Below are 20,423 nucleotides of genomic sequence, written 5' to 3' on the forward strand. Positions count from 1 at the left end.
ATGATCACATTTACATTAGTCATTTCCTACATAGTCCCATGTTGAATGCTATACAGATGACAGCCATACTATTTCTTCTGTTACACCTGCCAATTCTTTGGTAACTACTAGCTATCTTATCAAATGAATGAAATACCAAGAAGGTGGGCTCAGATTACCTGTGGTAAATCTCAGTTGTTGTTTTATTTCCTTGTCTCTAATTATTCATTCAGTAAATGTTCATTGTAAAGTCTTGAATATTATTAAGAGTAGAGGACCTACTGCTGGAAGGCCTGTGACACCACAGCAGCTAAAGCTAAATACACACACTGGTACTGGGCAAAATCATAACAACTTCATCTGTATCCAAAAAACATGTTGACTATCGGATCTAATCAAATTAGAATGTGAAGAAGTGAATCACAGATTTTCACACATGAAGACTATGCTTAATTGTGTACATATTAGTTGGCTTTGTACATGGAAGTACCCGCTTCCCTCCTCCAATGCTCTTTTTGTGGCAGTGTCAAAAAAAAATCAAGAAGTTAAAAAAAAAAACAAAAAACCCACATCCCACCACCTTACATGACCAGGTTTCAAATTATATCTCATTAAAAAGAGGTGGAGTGTAGAGCCAACAAGGTGCTTGATAGTTACCTACAAACACTCCTGACTCCCTAATTCCCTATGAAACAGTAAACTCCATTACCATTAATTGTTTAAATCAGAAATAAAAAAAATAAATTAATCTTTTATGAACACTTTTCAATGAAGACAGAAAGGAGGATGTTTTGGGAAAATCCACCAATACCAGTCAAAGTTACCTATCTTCATCTGCTGCTATCTTCATACCTATGTGGCTCTGGATCCTCAGCGTATGCATGTATCCTGATCCCAGGCCTTAAACCTAACTCTGGCCTGCACTGTCGGCATCCTGTAGTCTTTTTGTAAGTCCTATTTCTCATGCTGTATTTGGTAGAATTTTAAAGCATGTTTACGAATTTGTGTTACATGGAAAATTTTAACAACTATGTAACTGTTATTTCCTGTTTCTTACCTACTTTTAACCAGCATCTACCTCTAGAAGTAAACAGAAGAGAACACAATTTACTTAGAATTACAGAAATTGCAATATGTTAAGTAACAAATGGAACTGAACAAACTTGCAGGGAACAAAGGAATGGCCCTTATAAATAGAAGATATGAGATTACATACTATTTTTTGTGCTCAGTGAATAGCATAACTTTTTACCACTCTTTTCATTTTAATGATTTCCCATAACTTTGCCTATAGCTTGAAATTTAAATGCAGGCTGTGAATTTTTCCACTAAGCCTAAACCAAAGTAGGTACAATACAATTAAAAACTAAATAAGGTTTGCTTTCTTTCCTATGCACTTAAATTAAAAAAGGCAAATAAGGCCTCAGGGAGATCATCTTAGCAGATAATTATTCAATCAAAGAACACTAAAACACTATTAATATTATAACAGGGTCTTGGCACTACCATTTTAAACAAATGAAGGATAACAAAAGAAACATTCAAGCTTGAAAGATCAAAGCATGTTCTCTTTCAAAGTTCTTTGTAAGCAGAGGAAGAAAATCTTGACAGGATCTTATTATTCTTGTAAATCAAATAACCTGCATTGTTCTACAAAATATTTATAAGAAGGCTTTTATTTGTTATAGCTATTGTTGTTTCGCTATTGTTTTATTTTTGTTACAATATTTTAAAAACATTTTCAATAATAATTAAGTCAGTTACCAGAAGCTATAGCAACACTTACTTAAAAGTTTACTCTCATCTAATCTGAGTCTGCATCAATCTAATTAAAAAATGACTACTAACTAAATTATTAAAGAGAGCACTTATTCTGTCTGACAAAAAAAAATAGCCCATCATTATCAGAATTGAGTCCTGAATGAAGGCCAGAAGAAAGTTTTTAAAGAAAACACAAGAAAAGAAAACCTGAGGGGTGACACCTTTCTTCAGAAGCTGAGGCAACAGAATACAGTGAAAGCTCATACTAAGACACAGTGAGGTATCGCAGAATCACAGAATGTTAGGGATTGGAAGGGACCTCGAAAGATCATCTAGTCCAATCCCCCTGCTGGAGCAGGATTGCCTAGACCATATCACACAGGAACACGTCCAGGCTGGTTTTGAATGTCTCCAGAGAAGGAGACTCCACAACCTCTCTGGGCAGCTTGTTCCAGTGTTCGGTCACCCTCACCGTAAAGAAGTTTTTCCTCATATTTATGTGGAACCTCCTGTGTTCCAGCTTGCACCCATTATGCAAATAATAGTCTAACATATTACATAAAAAGATGCAAACCAGATGACAAGTCAGCCCTGTTTATGGACTGTATCAAGCCATAAGGGATGTTAATAGCTCTCAAGGTTTACCTACATGTAAACTTTCAATAGAAGTACTTTATTCTCCTCCATATGTCAGGTTAGAATCAGCCATTTATAGATATCAAAATACCATCTCCTCACCATGTAGCCTTCAATTTTTTCAGGCTTAGTCAGACCCTCCAACAAAATTTTATATGAAAGAGATGGAACCAAAGAATCTACTTCAGTATGGAAATTCTGATCCCTGGACCCTGTGTCAATTACCCTGTTTTCTCAGTGATCGTTTTCACTAGAGGGAGAGTGCGAGCAAGCGCACACACAGGTGCGTGCACTGGAGAAGTAATATTCTCAAAACATTCAGTGCTGGTCTTGAGATAATGTTAAGCATTAACGCCAAGAATTAACCTCATACAACATTTCCTCCCTCCTCTCTTCTCATATAAAAACTTCTGGCTCCAGTTGCTTTGGTTACTGAGTTCTCAACATCAGCTATAATATGCTTTTTATTCTACCATTATGCTTTTAGACAATGATACCTAGGGACAGAAAGTTATTACCAATTATTACTATTATGGGAATATCATAGAATCATAGAATGGTTTGGGTTGGAAGGGACATTTAAAGGTCATCTAGTCCAACTCCCTCTGCAATGAGCAAGGACATCTTCAACTAGATCACATTGCTCAGAGACCCGTCCAGCTTGACCTTGAGTGTTTCCAGGGATGGGGCATCAACCACCTCTCTGGGCAACCTGTTCCAGCGTTTCACCACACTCATGATAAAAAAAATCTCTTCCTTATATCTAGTCTGAATCTACTCTCTTTTAGTTTAAAACCATTTCCCCTTCTCCTGTTGCAATAGGCCTTTCTAAAAGCCTGTCACCATCTTTCTTATAAGCCCCCTTTAAACAATGAAAGGCTGCAATGAGGTCTCACTGGAGCCTTCTCTTCTCCAGCCTGAACAACCCCAACTCTCTCAGCCTTTCCTCATAGGAGAGGTGTTCCATCCCTCTGATCATTTTTGTGGCCCTCCTCTGGACCAGCTCCAACAGGTCCATGTCTTTCTTGTACTGACAACTCCACAGCTGGAGGCAGTACTGCAGGTGGAGTCTCACAAGAGCCAAGTAGAGGGGCAGAATCACTTCCCTCAACCCGCTGGCTACGTTTCTTTTGATGCAGCCCAGGATATGTTTGGGTTTCTGGGCTGTGAGCACACGTTGCCAGCTCATGTCCAGCTTTCCATCCACCAGTACCCCTAAGTCCTTCTCGGCAGGACTGCTCTCAATTCCTTCACCCCCTAGCCTGCATTGATACTGCAGGTTGCCCCAACCCAGATGCTGGACCTTGCACTTTGCCTTGTTGAACCTCATGAAGTTCACATGGGCCTACTTCTCAAGCTTGTACAGGTCCCTTTGGATGGCATCCCTTCCCTCAGGCACGTCAACCTCACCACTCAGCTTGGCATCATCTGCAAATTTGCTGAGGGTGCACTTGATCTCACTGTCTATGTCGTTGATGAAGATATTAAACAGTACTGGTCCCAGTACAGATCCCTGAGGGACACCACTCATCACTGATCTCCATCTGGACATTGAGCCATTGACCACCACTCTCTGGATGCGACCACCCAGCCAATTCCTTGTCCACTGAATAGTCCATCCATCAAATCCATATCTCTCCAATTTAGACAGAAGGATGTTGTGGGGGACCATGTCAAAGGCATGCATTGATAACTGTTAATTCTAGTTTTGCTCAGATCCATCATGTGTGGGTCAGTATACGATGCACAATTTCTAAGTAATTTTCCAAGTACTTAATAAAAATCCCCTCTTGGAAATTAAAGAAAGCTTCTAAACATCAGAGAGGTAAAGATGCAGCATTGTCTTCTAAAAGCAGTAACGACAGTAAATAAGATACAACTTTGAAAATAAAACTTCACAAATAAATTATGAACTGACTGTAAGAGCTAGTGACTCAACTCAAATCAACAACATGCATGGATTCTTCTTGACCAAGACCAAGCCTACACTTCAAAATTTTACACTTCACCTAAGTTTGGATTTAACAAGAATCTACTCTGACATCCACTCTACACACGAAGTATTGATTTCTGACAGCAGAAGAAATCTGGGTTTAAGGATGAAAATAAAGATGTGCTGTAAATTGTTTATGTTCCAAGTTTGGTATAATGGTCTGGTTTTACTACAAAAATACTCTTCGTTGAAAATGTGTTTAATTAAGCTACAAGTAACCCAGTATAAATGAGCTTGTACACAGATGAAATGCAGAATGATGAAAGGCTGAGATCTTCCTGTATTCCTGAGACTCTAGAATAAGAAGCACATGATGAAAGCATGTTTCTCTACTCCTAAAAGCATTCTGCTCAAAGTCAGTCTTCAAGAAACTATAAAATACTAAACTACAAGTACCTGAGCTGCGAGTAAAAAATGGCTCTTGGCTGGGGATAACGAGGTCCATCCCTACTAGAACTTTACACTGCTCAGTAAAATCTGATTAGTATTTCCATTTCATGACAAGCATGGATGGTATGGATGCTAGCACCAAGCCTGGCACACAACACTCCAGAGTTAAAATGCCAAGAGAGGGAGAAAACTATGCTTATGTGGTATTCCATATATAATGTCATTCATTTTAATTAGAACCAAAGCTTGTCTCACTCTATTTTGCAATACAGAAGAAGAGACGAGAAGAAAATTTGCCAAAGTTCTTTGTACATACAATTTAAGAAAAAGGGAGTAACTGCACAGTAGTTGGGACTGCTTTGGGCTCTTTCTTTTTGACAGATAAAAGCAGCATTACCAATGCTGCCTCAGACTCTTGTATAATTCCTCTTTGCCCAGGTTGTGGAATGTCTCAGATGGTACAGTTGAAAAGTAACTTCTATATCCACTGCCCATGTGGCAAACTCATGTGTTATTCAGTCATTGTACTAGGTTGAAATGTAGCTGATTACATTTGCCTTTTTTGTCAGCAAGAGAAGCAAAAAAGCTGTTTTCTTCGTTATCACTAGCATGTTACCAAATTAGAGTTTGTAATAAGTAGTTGATAAAATACATCTGAATGTGGCATAGGAATTATAATTAGTAGAATTTTAAAATTCTTTCTCCCTTTTATTAAGAAAAATGGAACCAGCAACATACCTCTTTTTTCTCTGCGAACTTCTTCCAAAAGTTTTTCTTGCTTTTTTATCTGTTTAAAAAGAGACTGATGTTCAGCCTCCTTAATCTGTGTAAAGTGCTTGAGCTGTTCTCGGCTCTGCAGTAAGTAGCATCGCAGCTTTTTTTCCTTACTTTCTCTCTCCTTTACCTCCTCACACAGCCACTGAAGCTTAGTCTACATTAAAAAAATGGGACAATACAAAGAAAAGAAATCTAATCAAAATAAGAGGACATAAGTGTTAACTGTTCAAATTATCTTTGGAGTCACAATTACTCATTTGTATCTATTACTAAATAACAATAATAAAAGGGGACATTCAGATACATTGAGGGGGTAGTTGACCTTCAAACAGTCTCAAAAGACAGCTAATTGTATGTGAAGAAGCAATACAAAGATTTTTTTTTTTTATCAGGAGCATGACCTTGCTAGGGTAGGTATGGAAATCACATTGAATTAATGTATACATAGACACCAGGAGATACTCCATCCTTTCAGAATACCTTCCTCCCTCTATTCTATGTTGACAGAATTTAAAGGATTTATCCATTCTAAAAAAAAGTGACATCAATCCTTTCTGATCAGCAAAAGTTAATATTTAAGCTTCATGCAGAGGAAAACGAAAAGAGAGCTCATAGACAAGATAGGTCATGGTCAATACAGTAAATCTAGAAGTGGCCTATTTAAAACAGAAGAAAAAAAAGGGGGGATTTTAAGTACTCAGTCATTCTAGACTTCCCTCTAGTAGCTAAAGAAACTTAGGTGAGAAATGTACGCAAATGATTATTAGGTGCTCTTTAAAAGGTCTTTTTAATAACACGGCAGTGTTACTTTTTCAAGTGAAGAAAGTACTTCCTGCATAACACTTCTCCTTTGACTTCAATCCTATCTCTGCTATCTATAGTGGCAGTCTTTCTTGGTCTACAAGTCTTACATAGACTACACATCATCAGTAACCTTAAATTATCGTACAAGGAAAAATTGCAACTGTTTGCATAAGTCAGTTCTCCTGTGGCTTTGACCTTTTTCACATGACGAAAAAAAAGACGTCTTCTACAGTTTCTCATGATCTACTTTGATCTTGAGAAACTTACTCCTTTTGAAAGAAGATATTGGATAGGAAACATGTTTATGTGTGTGAGTTGGGTGAGCAGGAAGAAAGCTGCAAAATGAAAGGCAAGGGTTATAAGTTACCATTCAGCACTTTGAAGAAGTTTTCAAGCATGTGTCCACCCACATTATAGGATTCAAAAGCTTCAAACAAAGGGGGAAGGAAAATATTTCACTTTCCAAGAATACAATCTAATATCCTTTAGATTTAATAAATAACAACCTTATTTAAAATAATTTCTTGCCTTATTATAACCCTGTAAGAGAAACTTAACTGCTGACTATGTTCTCATGTTTTTCTTGTCTGAAAGTAATTGAACTAGATCTAAAGGCTATCACTACAGCTACTTCAATGCATTTTTTTGTAAAAACAGCGTTGCTATTTATTTTGCTATAGAGAGAGCTATTCCTTGTTGATAGCAAAATTTGGAAAATTATTCCATCAGTTGAAATAACAGTCTGGGAATATCAGAATTGTTGCCAAATGAAAGCTTTTGAATTTTTCTTTTTCCCCTTTAAGTGCCTTCTCAAACACACTTTCAACTGAATTATTATAAATGTTGGATATTAGCTTATTCAGTAAAATTACAGGTTTGACTATTACCTTTGTTTCTGCTAACCAGCGATGAGGATCATTCGGCGCCATTGCTGTAAGTGATATGGCCTATGGAATAGTAGGGGAGAAAGAAATAGGCATAAAAAAGGGAATTAGACACAGAAAGGAGAAAGATTCTTTCCTGCTTAATGGAAATTCATCAAATAATTATTCTTTGTTAAAAATCCAGCTTGGAAATCATATCTGTAAATGGTTTAATAGAACTATTTAACCATAAATTACTCCCATTTAAAAGTAAATTATGCAACCTCACTGATACAAATTTTGTTTAATGGTGCAACTTAAGTAAGTTGCAATGAAAGTAAGTTGTATTCTCAATCCGTATAGTTTTCTCTTTTAAGAATCACCACAATGATGCATTTCGAACATCCCCAGAACATATCTCTGCATCAAGTATATTCTCAGTTTGAAACTGTATGTCCTTTTTTGAAAATATCATAATATTTCGAAATAATACAATCAGACTCTACTTTAAAATTACTATTTCTTAAGAAGAGGCCAACTTCAAAGTCATTCAACTGCTTTTTCCTCCATTCTGCAGAACAACAGTGGCTGCACATAAACCAGAAGTAGCAAAACCAGTTGTTGTCAGTCACTGAACGGTTATCAGTATATCTACAGAAAGTCTATGTGCAACATGATAAATGTCTTATCAAAAAGTAAAAAAGGACAAAGCCCCAAAATATTTAAATTATGCTTCATGATCATGGTCTTAAGTGTTTCATGAAAAAGACAAATCACTTGCTTCAAGTACTTGATAGACATAACAAGAAAATTGTAATCTTCACTAAGTGACTAAAAATAAGATAAACTTATGCTGGAATGCTTCATTAATACTTCATACAACGAGAAAATGTGATATGTCTTTTTTTCTGCATTCAACCTGAACTGTGTTAAACTTGTTTTAAAGGTACTTCTATACTTGTTTTCTATATTGCTTATTAAAAAGGTAGTGATAATGGATTTTTTTTTTCCCCCCACTTTATGAGCTGATACACAAGGGGAAGGAAAAAAGTCTCATACAAAGCTCTCAAATGAAATTTATTTAAAATCAAGTAAACTATTAACCTTACATCCAGCTCATCCTTCATCTCATGTGGTCCCATCCCATGATTACTACATTGTGCCTTTCTCTAATGTAAAGGTTTTGTGGGGATTTTGTTAGTTTGTTTTTAATTTACCACTTTTTGCAATTCAGCAAGTCTTTATGTATTTTTAGTCCTAGTCCAATATTTTTTGCAACTAGCGTATTTCTTTAAGAGGTATTTATATGGGCTTTACTACTACATTGAGACCAAATGTGCCTAGACAGCACCATCTAATTATGTACATATGCTTTATGTGAAAATTATCACACAGATGAAAAGAAATGCTTTAGTAGGCATGTTGACCGTGACTTCACAAAGCAATGCATACCTGAAAGCTGTGACTTCCATGGCAGCAAAACTCATTCTGTGCAACCACATTCAAAGAAGGCAGTATTCAGTTTATAGTTTAAGCATGACTAGTGTAGTTATTGCAAGCATAAGATTTCTTATAACAAAAGACTGAATGGAAAAATAAATCTGAACAATACATGTGGAATTCTTTGCTTAGAACACCAGTACATGGTGATTATAAAAAATCCAGTACTTTTTCATCAGGTAAGATTAAGCCCAGTGTTTAAGTTCTCTGAATACAGGTATTTATCCATTAAATTCCTCATTGCTCAGCTCAGTTGCAGTGGCAACTTGAAGTAAAGAACTTGTATGAAACCTTTTAGAAACCTTGGCAATCCCTAAAGAGGAACAATATAACAAAAGAAACTTCTTACCTTTTAAAATAAAAATTGAGACCAGGCACCACAAAACTGTGTAACATTTGTTTTCACATTAGCTGTCTAGTCAAAAATTCAGATTCAAATCTGGTTTAAGTTTGCCAGTGATAAACAGTTAAAAGAGGATAAATAAGGAGAATTGTGAAAACAGGGCTCAGCAAAACTTTATCCAGAAGGCAAAAACTCTGCAGGAGGTGGGAAACAAGTCCAAGAAGGCATGCTTAGATGATCAAGAATCTGGCAACTATAGCAGACCACAAAGACTTAATAAAAAAAGACTTATCTGTAAGGATACAGAGGAGAAAGCTTGTTTGTCAAATACCTTTTCTTAGAATTCTCATCTGTTTGTGCTGCAACATCCCAACTCCATAGGTAAGTGGAGAAAAAGGCACAACCATACTACAAGGCTGAAACAAAGTGAATTCTCTCCACACCTTCAAACAAAACAGGTGTGGAGATAAACTTAAAATAGATAATAAAACAAAAAAATATTAAAAATATAATGGATTTTCAGTGTCAATGCTGAAAAATTTCTATTTTAAAAGCAGCCCAGCCAAGTGACCATGAACTGTAGAGTAGAAAGCATGCTCTGTTTAAATAGCAAGACAAAAAAGGCATAATCTGAGTGTACTCTATGGTTACAACTAAGGCTAAAAAGCCACGAGGACAAGCACTGGTGATGTAAGTACCCATAATGCCAGTGAGTATGGCGACAGGCTGAGTCAAACTGTCTGTTTTCTTTACTCTCAGCTGTGTACAATGTCAGTTCAAGAGGATTAGTCATGTAGAATCATCTGGAGGGAGGAAGAGAGGGTTCTGTCCCTGGGGAGCAAATAAGAATGCTCAGGAAAAAAGCTAATGGGAGATAAGGATTGCAGGAGAAGAAGTAAGAGTGAAAAAAGAGTTACAGCAAGCTACAAGTTTCCTGAAACTTTTGAGTCTGAGTTTTCTGGATACAACTACCTGCTCCACAAAAGAGGAGGTTATAAACTCTTTTCACTTCCAGCATTTACTTCTCTAATTAAAAACCAAAGCGTCCATATGAATTTTTAACAAAACCTTTCTTTCATTTTTCCCCAATTTTAAAAGCATTTTAAGTCTTTCCTGGGGACTTCCCACCTCTAAGGAGGTGGCCTAGGAAAACCTGCCTCAAAATTCTGGCTGATGTAAGGTCCTTTCACACAAGCAAACAAAAGAACAACTATTTCTCACCAAAAAAAAATGGCAAAAGAAAGCAGTAACTGTTAATGCATGGGCAGATCTTCAGAGTATCCAATTCTAACACCTAGCAATGTGCATCTGTACCAGCTGAATATCCATAATCCTATTGTCCATAAACTATCTATACCAGTCAAGGATAGGTGACAACAATATATAAAAATTCTGCTACAAACATTCATTAAGAAATAAAAAAAAATCTGCACCACACTTAAAACTTAGAATTACTTTGAATTTCTCCATGGAGTCCCGAGAAAAAATTTCACAAGCAGCATCAATTTCACTTCCTATCATGGTGAGAATTGATTCCTGTTCCATTTCTAAGTGACGCAGCTGATCCTTACACTGCAGTCTGGCCTCATCCATCCTTCTCAAATTATCTTCTTCATTGCTGATCTGTTTATTCTGGAGTGAAAGAGGAAAAACAAAACAAAGAGAAATGATCGCATAAATAATATAACATACATCATTAGCAATATCTTTCAATCTTACAGTCACACTATACTCACTCATGCACTGAGTTCAGGTCCTTGCATGGAAAATAACACCTTTTAATAGTACTCCTAAATTCCTCTCGAGATTCTCCTCATTCTCATGTAAATCAGTTATGAAGAAACTGCTACCAAATCCAAACCCAACAACCATAGAGCCTATTTTCAGAGTCAAAACCAGACATTCTATTATAAATCTCTTTTTCATGGGTAGAAAGAGAGCCTGCAACAAATACTCCTCTTACTATCTTTTTGCTCTGAACCGGTTATAGGCATCTAATCTCTGTATCACAAAAAGAGGTCCCTGAAGGAAACCTGTATTGGCAGTCAGTGGGTTCTCAAAGGAAAAGTATTCAAAGAATATCTCATAGGACAGTGATTAGCACGGAGAAAAGCATTTTACTGTTACCATCCAACATCAGAAAGATCATTAAATATGTTATATATCTTTTTAAAATTCAGATTCTCTTCCTTTATATCTCTGATAGAGCCACCATGTAAAACTGAACCTGGCAGCAGTTTTGTTATACAATATATTGAATTATGCATTGTAATTAACATAACAAAACTATCTTGTGAGAAGAATCACAGAGTCACAGAATGTTAGGGATTGGAAGGGACCTCGAAAGATCATCTAGTCCAATTCACACCTGTCTGCTGCTGAGATCAGGAGGATGTAATGCAAAGGGTAAACACTTTAACAGGCACATTTCAATATGTGCAAGTGCACTGAGAATGGTGAGAAAATCAAGAATAATAATTTTGAAAATTTACTAATTATAGACCTCTGCAATGACAAGGTACAACTGTTTAAATTGTATTTATTGGAAATCTTCATACACTGCTCTCATGAGATACCACTGTGGAGCTAGGTAATTTCTAACATACAAGTTCTGTGAATGGGATACACATGGAATCATAAAATCATTTAGGTCGGAAAAGACCCTTATGATCATCAAGTCCAACTGTAAACCTAACACTGTCAAGTCCACCCCTAAACCATGTCCCTAAGCACCACATCTACACGTCTCTTAAATACCTCCAGGGATGGTGACTCCACCACTTCCCTGGGCAGCCTGTTCCAATGTCTGATAACCCTTCTGGTGAAGAAATTTTTCCTAATATCCAATCTAAACCTCCTCTGGCACAACTTGAGACCATTTCCTCTTGTCCTATCACTTGCTACTTGGGAGAAGAGACCGACACCTACCTCATTGTATACATATATATGTATAGATGTGACATCTATTAGCAAAATAGGTGTTTTTTAAGATAGGTGACCGTCAAATGTGAAAAAGCCATACGTGATAAGCAGCCTGATTTTTTCATTTAATTCATAAAAAAATACTTGAGTTAGACAGTAGCTATTTCAAACTGAAGGAATCACAAGAATTTTTAATATGCACAGGTTCCAGTATTTTTGCACTACCCATATGGGAGTTGAAATAGCAGTTCTAATCTAGATCAGTATTCTGAAGGTAATAACATTGCATTATAAATGTTTTCAGTGTTAGTATTTTATGCTATCTTACTATTTGCTGAAAGCAGTCCATCACATGACAAAGTTCACTCCCAAAGATCATGACTAAAAGAGTATATAACTCAGTATTTTTTCCTTTATTTTTCATCTGCTTGATTTTCTGAGTGTGCCAACATTCCTCAACATTCGACTTTCAGAGCCTACAGGAGAAATGAAGTTGCTAATAACTCAGAAGTGCACAGAAGGAAAAGAAACAGAAAATTGTACCATTATTCTCTGCCCCTTCACCTTCCAAAAAAAAAATCCATACTATACTATGTTTCTTTGAATTAGTATTTGCACTAAGCAAAAAATGACATTAAAAGTATAAAAAGTGTGGAAAAGGAAAAGTGATAGTTCTTTTGTAACTGAATAGGCTTCTGCAATACCACAATATGACAGCCAGTATGAGACTTCTCAAGAGATAATATCATTTCCTCTATCCTAACACCCCTTCTGACAACCCACAATAAAACCACAAGAGTAAATACTCTCTTAAGTTAACCGATTAATGCAATCAAGTGGAATTCTCCATCTGCATTTACCTTCAAAGGTTGAGACCACTGGATTGTGTGCTTAAAAGCTTCTCCATTCTTTTTCAGCTTAGAGATAAAAGATCATCTCAGTCTAAAAACTGTATATTCCCAATATTAGGTAAGGTTGGAGCTAGTTTACAACTGACTGCAGGCGACGATGGACACTCGTACAAACACATTTCCTTAATAATACATATTATAGCACTAAAAATCCAACTTAGAAAAAATACATTTTGAATTTTCATTTAAGGTACTTTTTATTAGTCTGACAAGTTGAGCTTTTAAAGTACTTCCTGTTAGTTTAACAAGTTAAGAGAAATGCCAGGTTTAAGATTTTCTCATTCCATACTGTCAAAAAAACCCAAACCAAACCAAACCAACCAAACAAAAAAAAAAACCCTACCCCAACATTTTTCTCTCAGGGCTAGTAGTCACAGCATGCTGACTGACAGAGAGTCAGTATATGCTGAAAATATAAGCAGTGTGACAAAAGGAGTTAATAGCATTTCCAAACAATCACTTTACCTACATTCAAAACAAGCCCATTAGATGTTAAGCTCAACATCTAAGTAATGTTGTACACTTCATTTATAACAACAAAATACAAGTTGAAAATTAACTTGAAAAAAAAACTGAAAAGACAAAAAGGATTTACAATATCCATGGGCCTCTTACCAGATTTAAATAGTTTGAAACTATTGAGCTAATCAAGAATAATCTGATGAGTATTCAGCAGTCCATGTGAACTGAACGAACAAACCTCTTGTACCATGTTAATATCTAAATGTCTATATCAAAGATTTCTTTTCACAAGGATGAGAAATTAATAGATTGACAGAGAAGAGCAAGAACCTTCCAGCTAGATGCTAAAATATCCATTATAAAAAAAAATGGGGATATCATGAAAAAATTATAAGCAATTTCCTGCAGGATGCACAAATTTTTTTTTGTTTTCTTGAATTTTAATCTAGGAAATCAAATTTGTCAAAGATTAGAAACAATAATTTTCAATGTTGTCTTAATACGAATTAATCAAATACTGACACGTATGTGCTTTACACTGGAGAAGGTAAAACTCCATCTATGTACAAAGATACTTATCTGAAATCACAATGTTAAAGAAAGAGAAATTTAAGATATAAAACCAGCACAATGTAAAATACATTCATGTTAAGAAAAGCATATTAAAAAGTAATGCTGTGGAACCAATCATGGAAAAAAAGTAGAACTCAAGACAGCAGGAAGAGGAGTTACAAAATAAAAATCTTCAGCAACTCTGTATTTAGAGATTATTGACACTAGATTTTTTTGAAAAGAACGGCTGACAATTCCAGGTTGTGAGAATGCAAATTAGTAGTTGATAGTAAACATTAATGACCAGAACACTAGGCAACAAGAACAGCTGGCAGACAGCATCCATCTCTAGAAATACAATGCCAGTACAAGAAAGGGATGTAAATTTATTTTAAAACTTGCAGTGTTTTAAACATTCAAGTAGAAAATAATTTTCATCAAGTTATTTAGAATTTCTTTTCCCATGCTTACTTTGCTTTTTCTACTTCAAATTAGCTCTAAATTATTCCTAACTGCAGTTTACCGTCTATTTCTATAATTCATCATTTATTTTAGCTATTTATCAGCAGAGAGACTGACAAATCACGGTTAAAACCAGGTAATTACCTTTTTCTCCAGTTCTTGTTTTACAAACTCACATTTCTGCCTGAGTTTTATATTTTCTTCTTCATTTTGAGTTAATTCTTCCGTCAATTTATCACACTCAATTTTTATCTTCTCCAGTTGTCGAAACTGAGTCTTGACTGTGTTTTTCTCTTCTACAAGTTCCATCTGATGGTAACGGGAAAATAGATTACAAAGTCACTATATGGGTTTTTTTAAAACATTTCCAGACTGTAGAGTTTCAAATCTGTGGAACACTATTAGGAAGGATAATCCTAGTTAATTTTTTACATTTAAGTTATAATAAGTGCAATCACTTATCTGAACACAGAAAACATCTATCACAGTTGTAGAACCATACAGTGTTTTAAAAACAGTAAATGGAAGTCTTAGATTCTGCATTTCAACTCTGCTACACTCATCAGCTTACATTGCCTTAAAAAACCCTGTATTTATTCAACTTTTCCATTACTGAAATATTTTGGAATCAGAAAGTCTAAAACTATCATTTCATTTCAGGACCTAATACTAAATTTATATCTGCAGGGAAATAACTGCAAAGATTTGGAATTTTTAATTTCTAGAATTGTGTGGTTTTAATGCTATTCATGGAAGCACTGCAGAGAAAAATGAAGAAAACATTTAATGGCCTTGAAAGCCCAATATAGGTGAGTGAATAAAGTACATTGGTTTCCAGTGCAAAATATAACTGACTGAAACTGACAGATTTGAGAAATTCTCTAGAATATCTAAAAAAGGCAAAAAAAACCCCACAAAACAAAGAAATTGCAAACATATTATTCAAAACCAGCTTCATATTAGATGAATTGGGGGATGCAGCTACACACAAAAATAAACCTGCAGAGTAAATTCCTTCCTGAGGAAAAGCAAAAATTCTATTCTCCCAACTACAGTATAAATGTAACTTTTATGGGGAAGAAGGGTAAGGAGAGAAGTTTTATGAGTTGATTTAGACACCAGAGCTAACAGAGTACAAAAGCTCTTCTGAAGGACAATTCCAGGAAAGAACATTGGTGTTCTAAGTCCACAAAGACTTAATGGACACAAAGACAAGTCTGCAATGCTTAAAACATTTTCTGTGAATATGCTTATAAAATCAACTTTTCAGTTCCTACCACAGGTAATGATGTTATAATGTCTGTGCAGATGAATACAATCCAAGAACCAAATTCTGCACTTATATTACCTGTGAGACACAATGGAGAAAGTTAATTTTTATTAATTTCCAGTATGGACAAGGTAGATGTGACCATAATTTAATTGATCTGGTTTGAATCCATTTTCCACATCTGATAATCTTCAGGAAAAAAAGAACTACACCCACTTTGTATATGTATGGAAAACAATTCAAAAAGAAATACACATATATACACAATTTTATATGTATAGATACATATCTCTATATAATCTTACATTAAAGATTAATACTTGAAAGTGCTGTTAGGCATGAGAACATTTTGTATTCATTATTCTACAAGAATAAGGATGTTATTAAAGCAAATAAGGGCACGTAGTAAAATTAGGGGACAGATTCAGAGCTTCTGAACATATACCTGATTGGAGATCACTAAGCAAACCACTTAATTTCCTATGCCTAGTTTATCTATCACATTAAATAATAAAAAAAAAAAAGACATTATATAGACATTGGTTGGGAATCGTTTAGGAGGTTCTAGCAGAAACAGAATTAAAAGCTTAAGCACCAGAATCTAAGTAATGAGATAGGAAGATCCTCCTTAACACTGACATCTTGTACAAAATTCTATGTTCTTCTCCAGTTCTACTGTAACACACAATATTCCTATTGTACCTTTCCTACTACCCCAAAAATTATTAACTGCCTTATAAATTTTCAACCCAGTCCAGCACTACAGAAAGCCAGACAAGAGAGAAGCAGAAAGTATCATACAGAGGAGACGAGAGGGAAGGACAATAAGGATCAAAAGTCACTTATTTTTACAATCTATGCAGCAGTTGCTCATATAAACACAGGGCTCTGCACCCTTGATTTCCTGAAAGTAACTCAAAATTCCTCCTCTAGTTAAGTTTAAGGCTTTGGGTCTTAATAAACGTGTTAAATTTCCCTTTACTCCCCAAGTCTCTCCCAACTGACCTTTATTTTTGAGACTTTAACATTAACAACCGTAGAACAGAGTTATGTATATTCTTTCCCAAAAGCAGTTACAAAGGCTGGATAAGGCTGAGGCATAAATAAGGTCAAGATTATTACTGTAATAGTAAAAGGCAATTGGTTACTGGGCACAACGTACTTACCAGCCTCAAAAAAAGGATAACAGGTAAAAAAACCTTTCTGTTGGATTTCCCTAAACTCTACCCTAAAACCACAATATTTAAATACAATTTGATAAAATGCATGCTAACTTTACCTTAATTTGGAAGAAAAGTAGGTCCATAAAAGTGAAACCCAATTGCAATGTAATGATGAGTTCAGATAAAAAGTAACCAAATCACCTGCACGATGACATTTTCTCATCAGATATTCCTACAGATGGATGATTATCTATTTTGTTGCACTTACAGTCTTTGAATCAAGAGAACGTTGTGCATTATCATTTTTTGTACTTTTTAAAAAGTTGCCAACCCTACTATCTTATAAAATTCATCTCCCTCAAGCCTTCTGCTCTTCTTTGTTTCAGAGACACAAAGCTGTAAAAAAAATGTATGTAGATTAAGGATTCTGGGAAAGTCATGGCACTGTAAATGAAAGGAGGAAGTGAATGTTTTAAATATTCTGTCTAGGTACAACAATCAGTACCAATACCAAGACCCTTATTGTAAGATTGACCTTTCCATGGAAGAGAAACACAGTCACAATCAGATCTTTTTTTGATTAGTACCATTCAGAATACACTTTCCTTCTCTCTCCTTGATATTAAATGTACAGTCTTAATTTCAATGTCATTGTCAAAAAAAAAAAAAAATCATATTTGGACAGATCATTTAAATAACATTAGACACATTAAAAATTAAGTCCCCAATGTTAAGCACTGCTGTCAAAATATTTTGATTTTAATGACCCTTCCACTAATAACCATCTAGATTTTTTTTTTATTGCTATCTTTATTAAACACTTTCCATGTTACCAAGCACTTAAGAATTATTGTCAATTATGTCATGAATGACATATTAAGTAACAAACCATCCTTTTTAAGTAATATCAATTCATAACTGCAAAAATGTGAAAAATACGCACTTTTAACTAGTTGCATATTTGTGACAAGAGAAAGGAAATAAACATGCTTATACTACTTATGATGAAGTAGATCATGAATCACTTAAGCTTTGATTAAGGATTTTATAGCTTTCTATAGTTAAACTGGTAGAATTTTGACATGAGCAAATTTTCAGTTTGATGGGACTGAGGTGAAAAGCATATTTATAGTGCTGCAGAAGTGCACTGAAAATATGTTCGTAATTTACAACCTGTCTGGAAAACTATTGCCTCAATTAATATGAATATACAAATTATTATTATTAGGACATACAAAATACTATCTTACATATATATTTAATCATGTAATAAAAATTGCTTTAAGAAAAGCACAATGTATAGCTTATACAACTGTTGACAGCTAATTGTGCAGTTTAGACTACTTCAACTTAACTTTTCAATTTTATTCAGACCACTTAAAGCCACTAAAATGCTTGTTTTCTTTCCAATGCAATAGCCTTGAATCAGGAACAAATGATGTAAAGACATTAACTTGTTTCTTCATTAATAAAATGCTATATTTCATCATTTACTATGTCAAGTCACTTTTCTAAGAAATTGTACAGAAATTAGAAATTCTAAAAACTCTTCAAAATAGAAAGAACTATCAAAATTAACCTTAACAAGTGTTATACATTACCACTACTGTGGAATTATTATCGGAATGTGTTCCGAAAGTGTTTCCAGATGCAATGACAGTATATCTGCATCATACTATTTAAACCATTTACAGAAATGCATCATCCCTGAAATACTGCAAGCTCTTTAACAGGGCCGTGACAATAATTGTAAAAATAACAGCTGAAGAAGAAAGGATCAAATCATATTACAACACTACAGCCTCACATATCTCCTTCTGTTCTGATCACAGACATACCTATTTCACTACTTTTGAACTAAGGCTTTTGACCTAGAACTGCTACTGTTACATTTTTTCCCCTGAACTTTAAACTTTTATGATAACCTGCAATAAAATGTGTTGAATGTTTTAAAGCCCATGTTTTATTGCCTTCACCACTCAATAGGGAAAAAAAAATTCTGACACTGGAATGCTTCGCATAAGTACCTTTAGCATTCTAATCTGAGCCTCTGCATCATCCTTTTCTTGTTTAAGGAGTTTCATGAGCTCTTGAATGTTTCGTTCATGTTTGATTTTAACATTTTGTAACTCTGATCTAAGATCTGCCAGCTCCTGTTGGTGAACTTCTCTTTCCATCTTCAGCTGCCTGTTAGTTGAAGTCACCTCTTCATGCTTAGATTCCTGCTGTTTCTGGAGATCTGAGAGGCTCTTATGCAATTCCTTTTTGACTTTCTCCTCTTCTGCTATTCTGTTTGTTAGTTCCACACGTACAGAGCTTAAGTTTTTTACATCTGCTTGCATTTCTAAGAGTCTTTCTTGGTCTTTTTTATGGATCAAGTTACTAGTTGCAAGTTCTGTCTCCAAGTGTTCCTTTTCAGCTTGCATTTGATTTTGTAGAAAGGCTTGCTTCTTCAACTCATTCTCCAATTTATTTACAGTACTTTGAACTTCTTTGATCTCTTCTTCAAGAGATACCTGGTGAGACTTCATTTCATTCAGTTTTACCTCTTTGCAGTGGAGGAGTTCCTCCTGCTGGGCTCTCTTTGTAAGCACATCATTCAGCTCTTTCTGAAGGTTTTCTATTTGGTGTACAGCAGAGAGAAGTTGACTTCTGAGGTCATCCTTTTCTTTGAAGGCCTAGGAAAGAAGAAAAAGAAATCCAGTGCAACCTAAAGTAAGTAAAGAAAATTGTTGGAAGGGTAATGTCTAAGGAACAATCAGCACACTTTGTTCCATGAAAACAAAATTTTTGTTTGTTATGAACTCAGTTCAAATGTATTCAGTGTTTCTTTAAATTTAGATATCGAACATCTGTGATCTCAAACGTATACCTGTCCTTAAATGATCTAGCCTCCTACGCAGAGATAGTTTTGTTTAATCCCCTGCTTTTCTCACCCTCTTTGCAGACTGGGATGGGTTTCTTTGCCTCTTCCTCCAAATAGCAAGATGGAGGAAACGAGGCAATACAGTAACACAGAAGAATACAGGGGGACTACTGGTCATAGACACCTTACCTATAGGTCCATTTCATAGGCTGACTTGTTTTGCTTATTTTCTAAAATATTACATATGAAGTATATCAACTTCAAATTATTTTTGAAACTATACACAGTAGATGAATGAATAGCAGTTAAAAGCCTGGTTCACTCATGCATCAAAGCCTTCATCTTCAAAATAAAAATAAGCCAAATTTAATAAAAATTCCACTGTTTTCCTATGGACCTTAAGGGCTGGGTATTTTTTTTTCCAATATTGATATACTTCAGGCTAAAAAATTCCTAGAAAATGCGCTAAATGACAGGAAAAATTTGCACTGCAAATTTTTAGTAACTCTGTGTTACTAAATACTACATTTCATTAAAGTCATGTTACACACACCATTCCTGATTCTTACTTACCTCAAGTTGTAATTTATGTTTCTTAACATTCTGTTTAAAATAAGGAATTTACAGTACATCTATCATAAATCACACACAATTTTACTATAGGAAAAAAAGAATGATAAAGGGACAACATGAGATTTTCCTGATGTAGCACATAAACTACCGGATTCTTTAAACTGGCTTAAATAAATTTTATACGGAATTTTACTGA

General features: G+C 35.0%; 1 protein-coding gene across 1 annotated transcript in view; it reads right to left on the reverse strand.

The window, feature by feature from the left end:
- Window positions 1-20,423, reverse strand: part of CEP128 (centrosomal protein 128) — a 127,909-nt gene that overhangs the window by 60,678 nt on the left and 46,808 nt on the right. The window contains 5 exon segments of the mRNA XM_068399239.1: window positions 5,498-5,690; window positions 7,228-7,259; window positions 10,465-10,678; window positions 14,500-14,664; window positions 18,816-19,466. Of these exon segments, the coding sequence (XP_068255340.1) occupies window positions 5,498-5,690; window positions 7,228-7,259; window positions 10,465-10,678; window positions 14,500-14,664; window positions 18,816-19,466 (1,255 nt within the window).

This window comes from Nyctibius grandis, chromosome 4, assembly GCF_013368605.1.
Source record: "Nyctibius grandis isolate bNycGra1 chromosome 4, bNycGra1.pri, whole genome shotgun sequence".
Taxonomy (NCBI): Eukaryota; Metazoa; Chordata; class Aves; order Nyctibiiformes; family Nyctibiidae; genus Nyctibius; species Nyctibius grandis.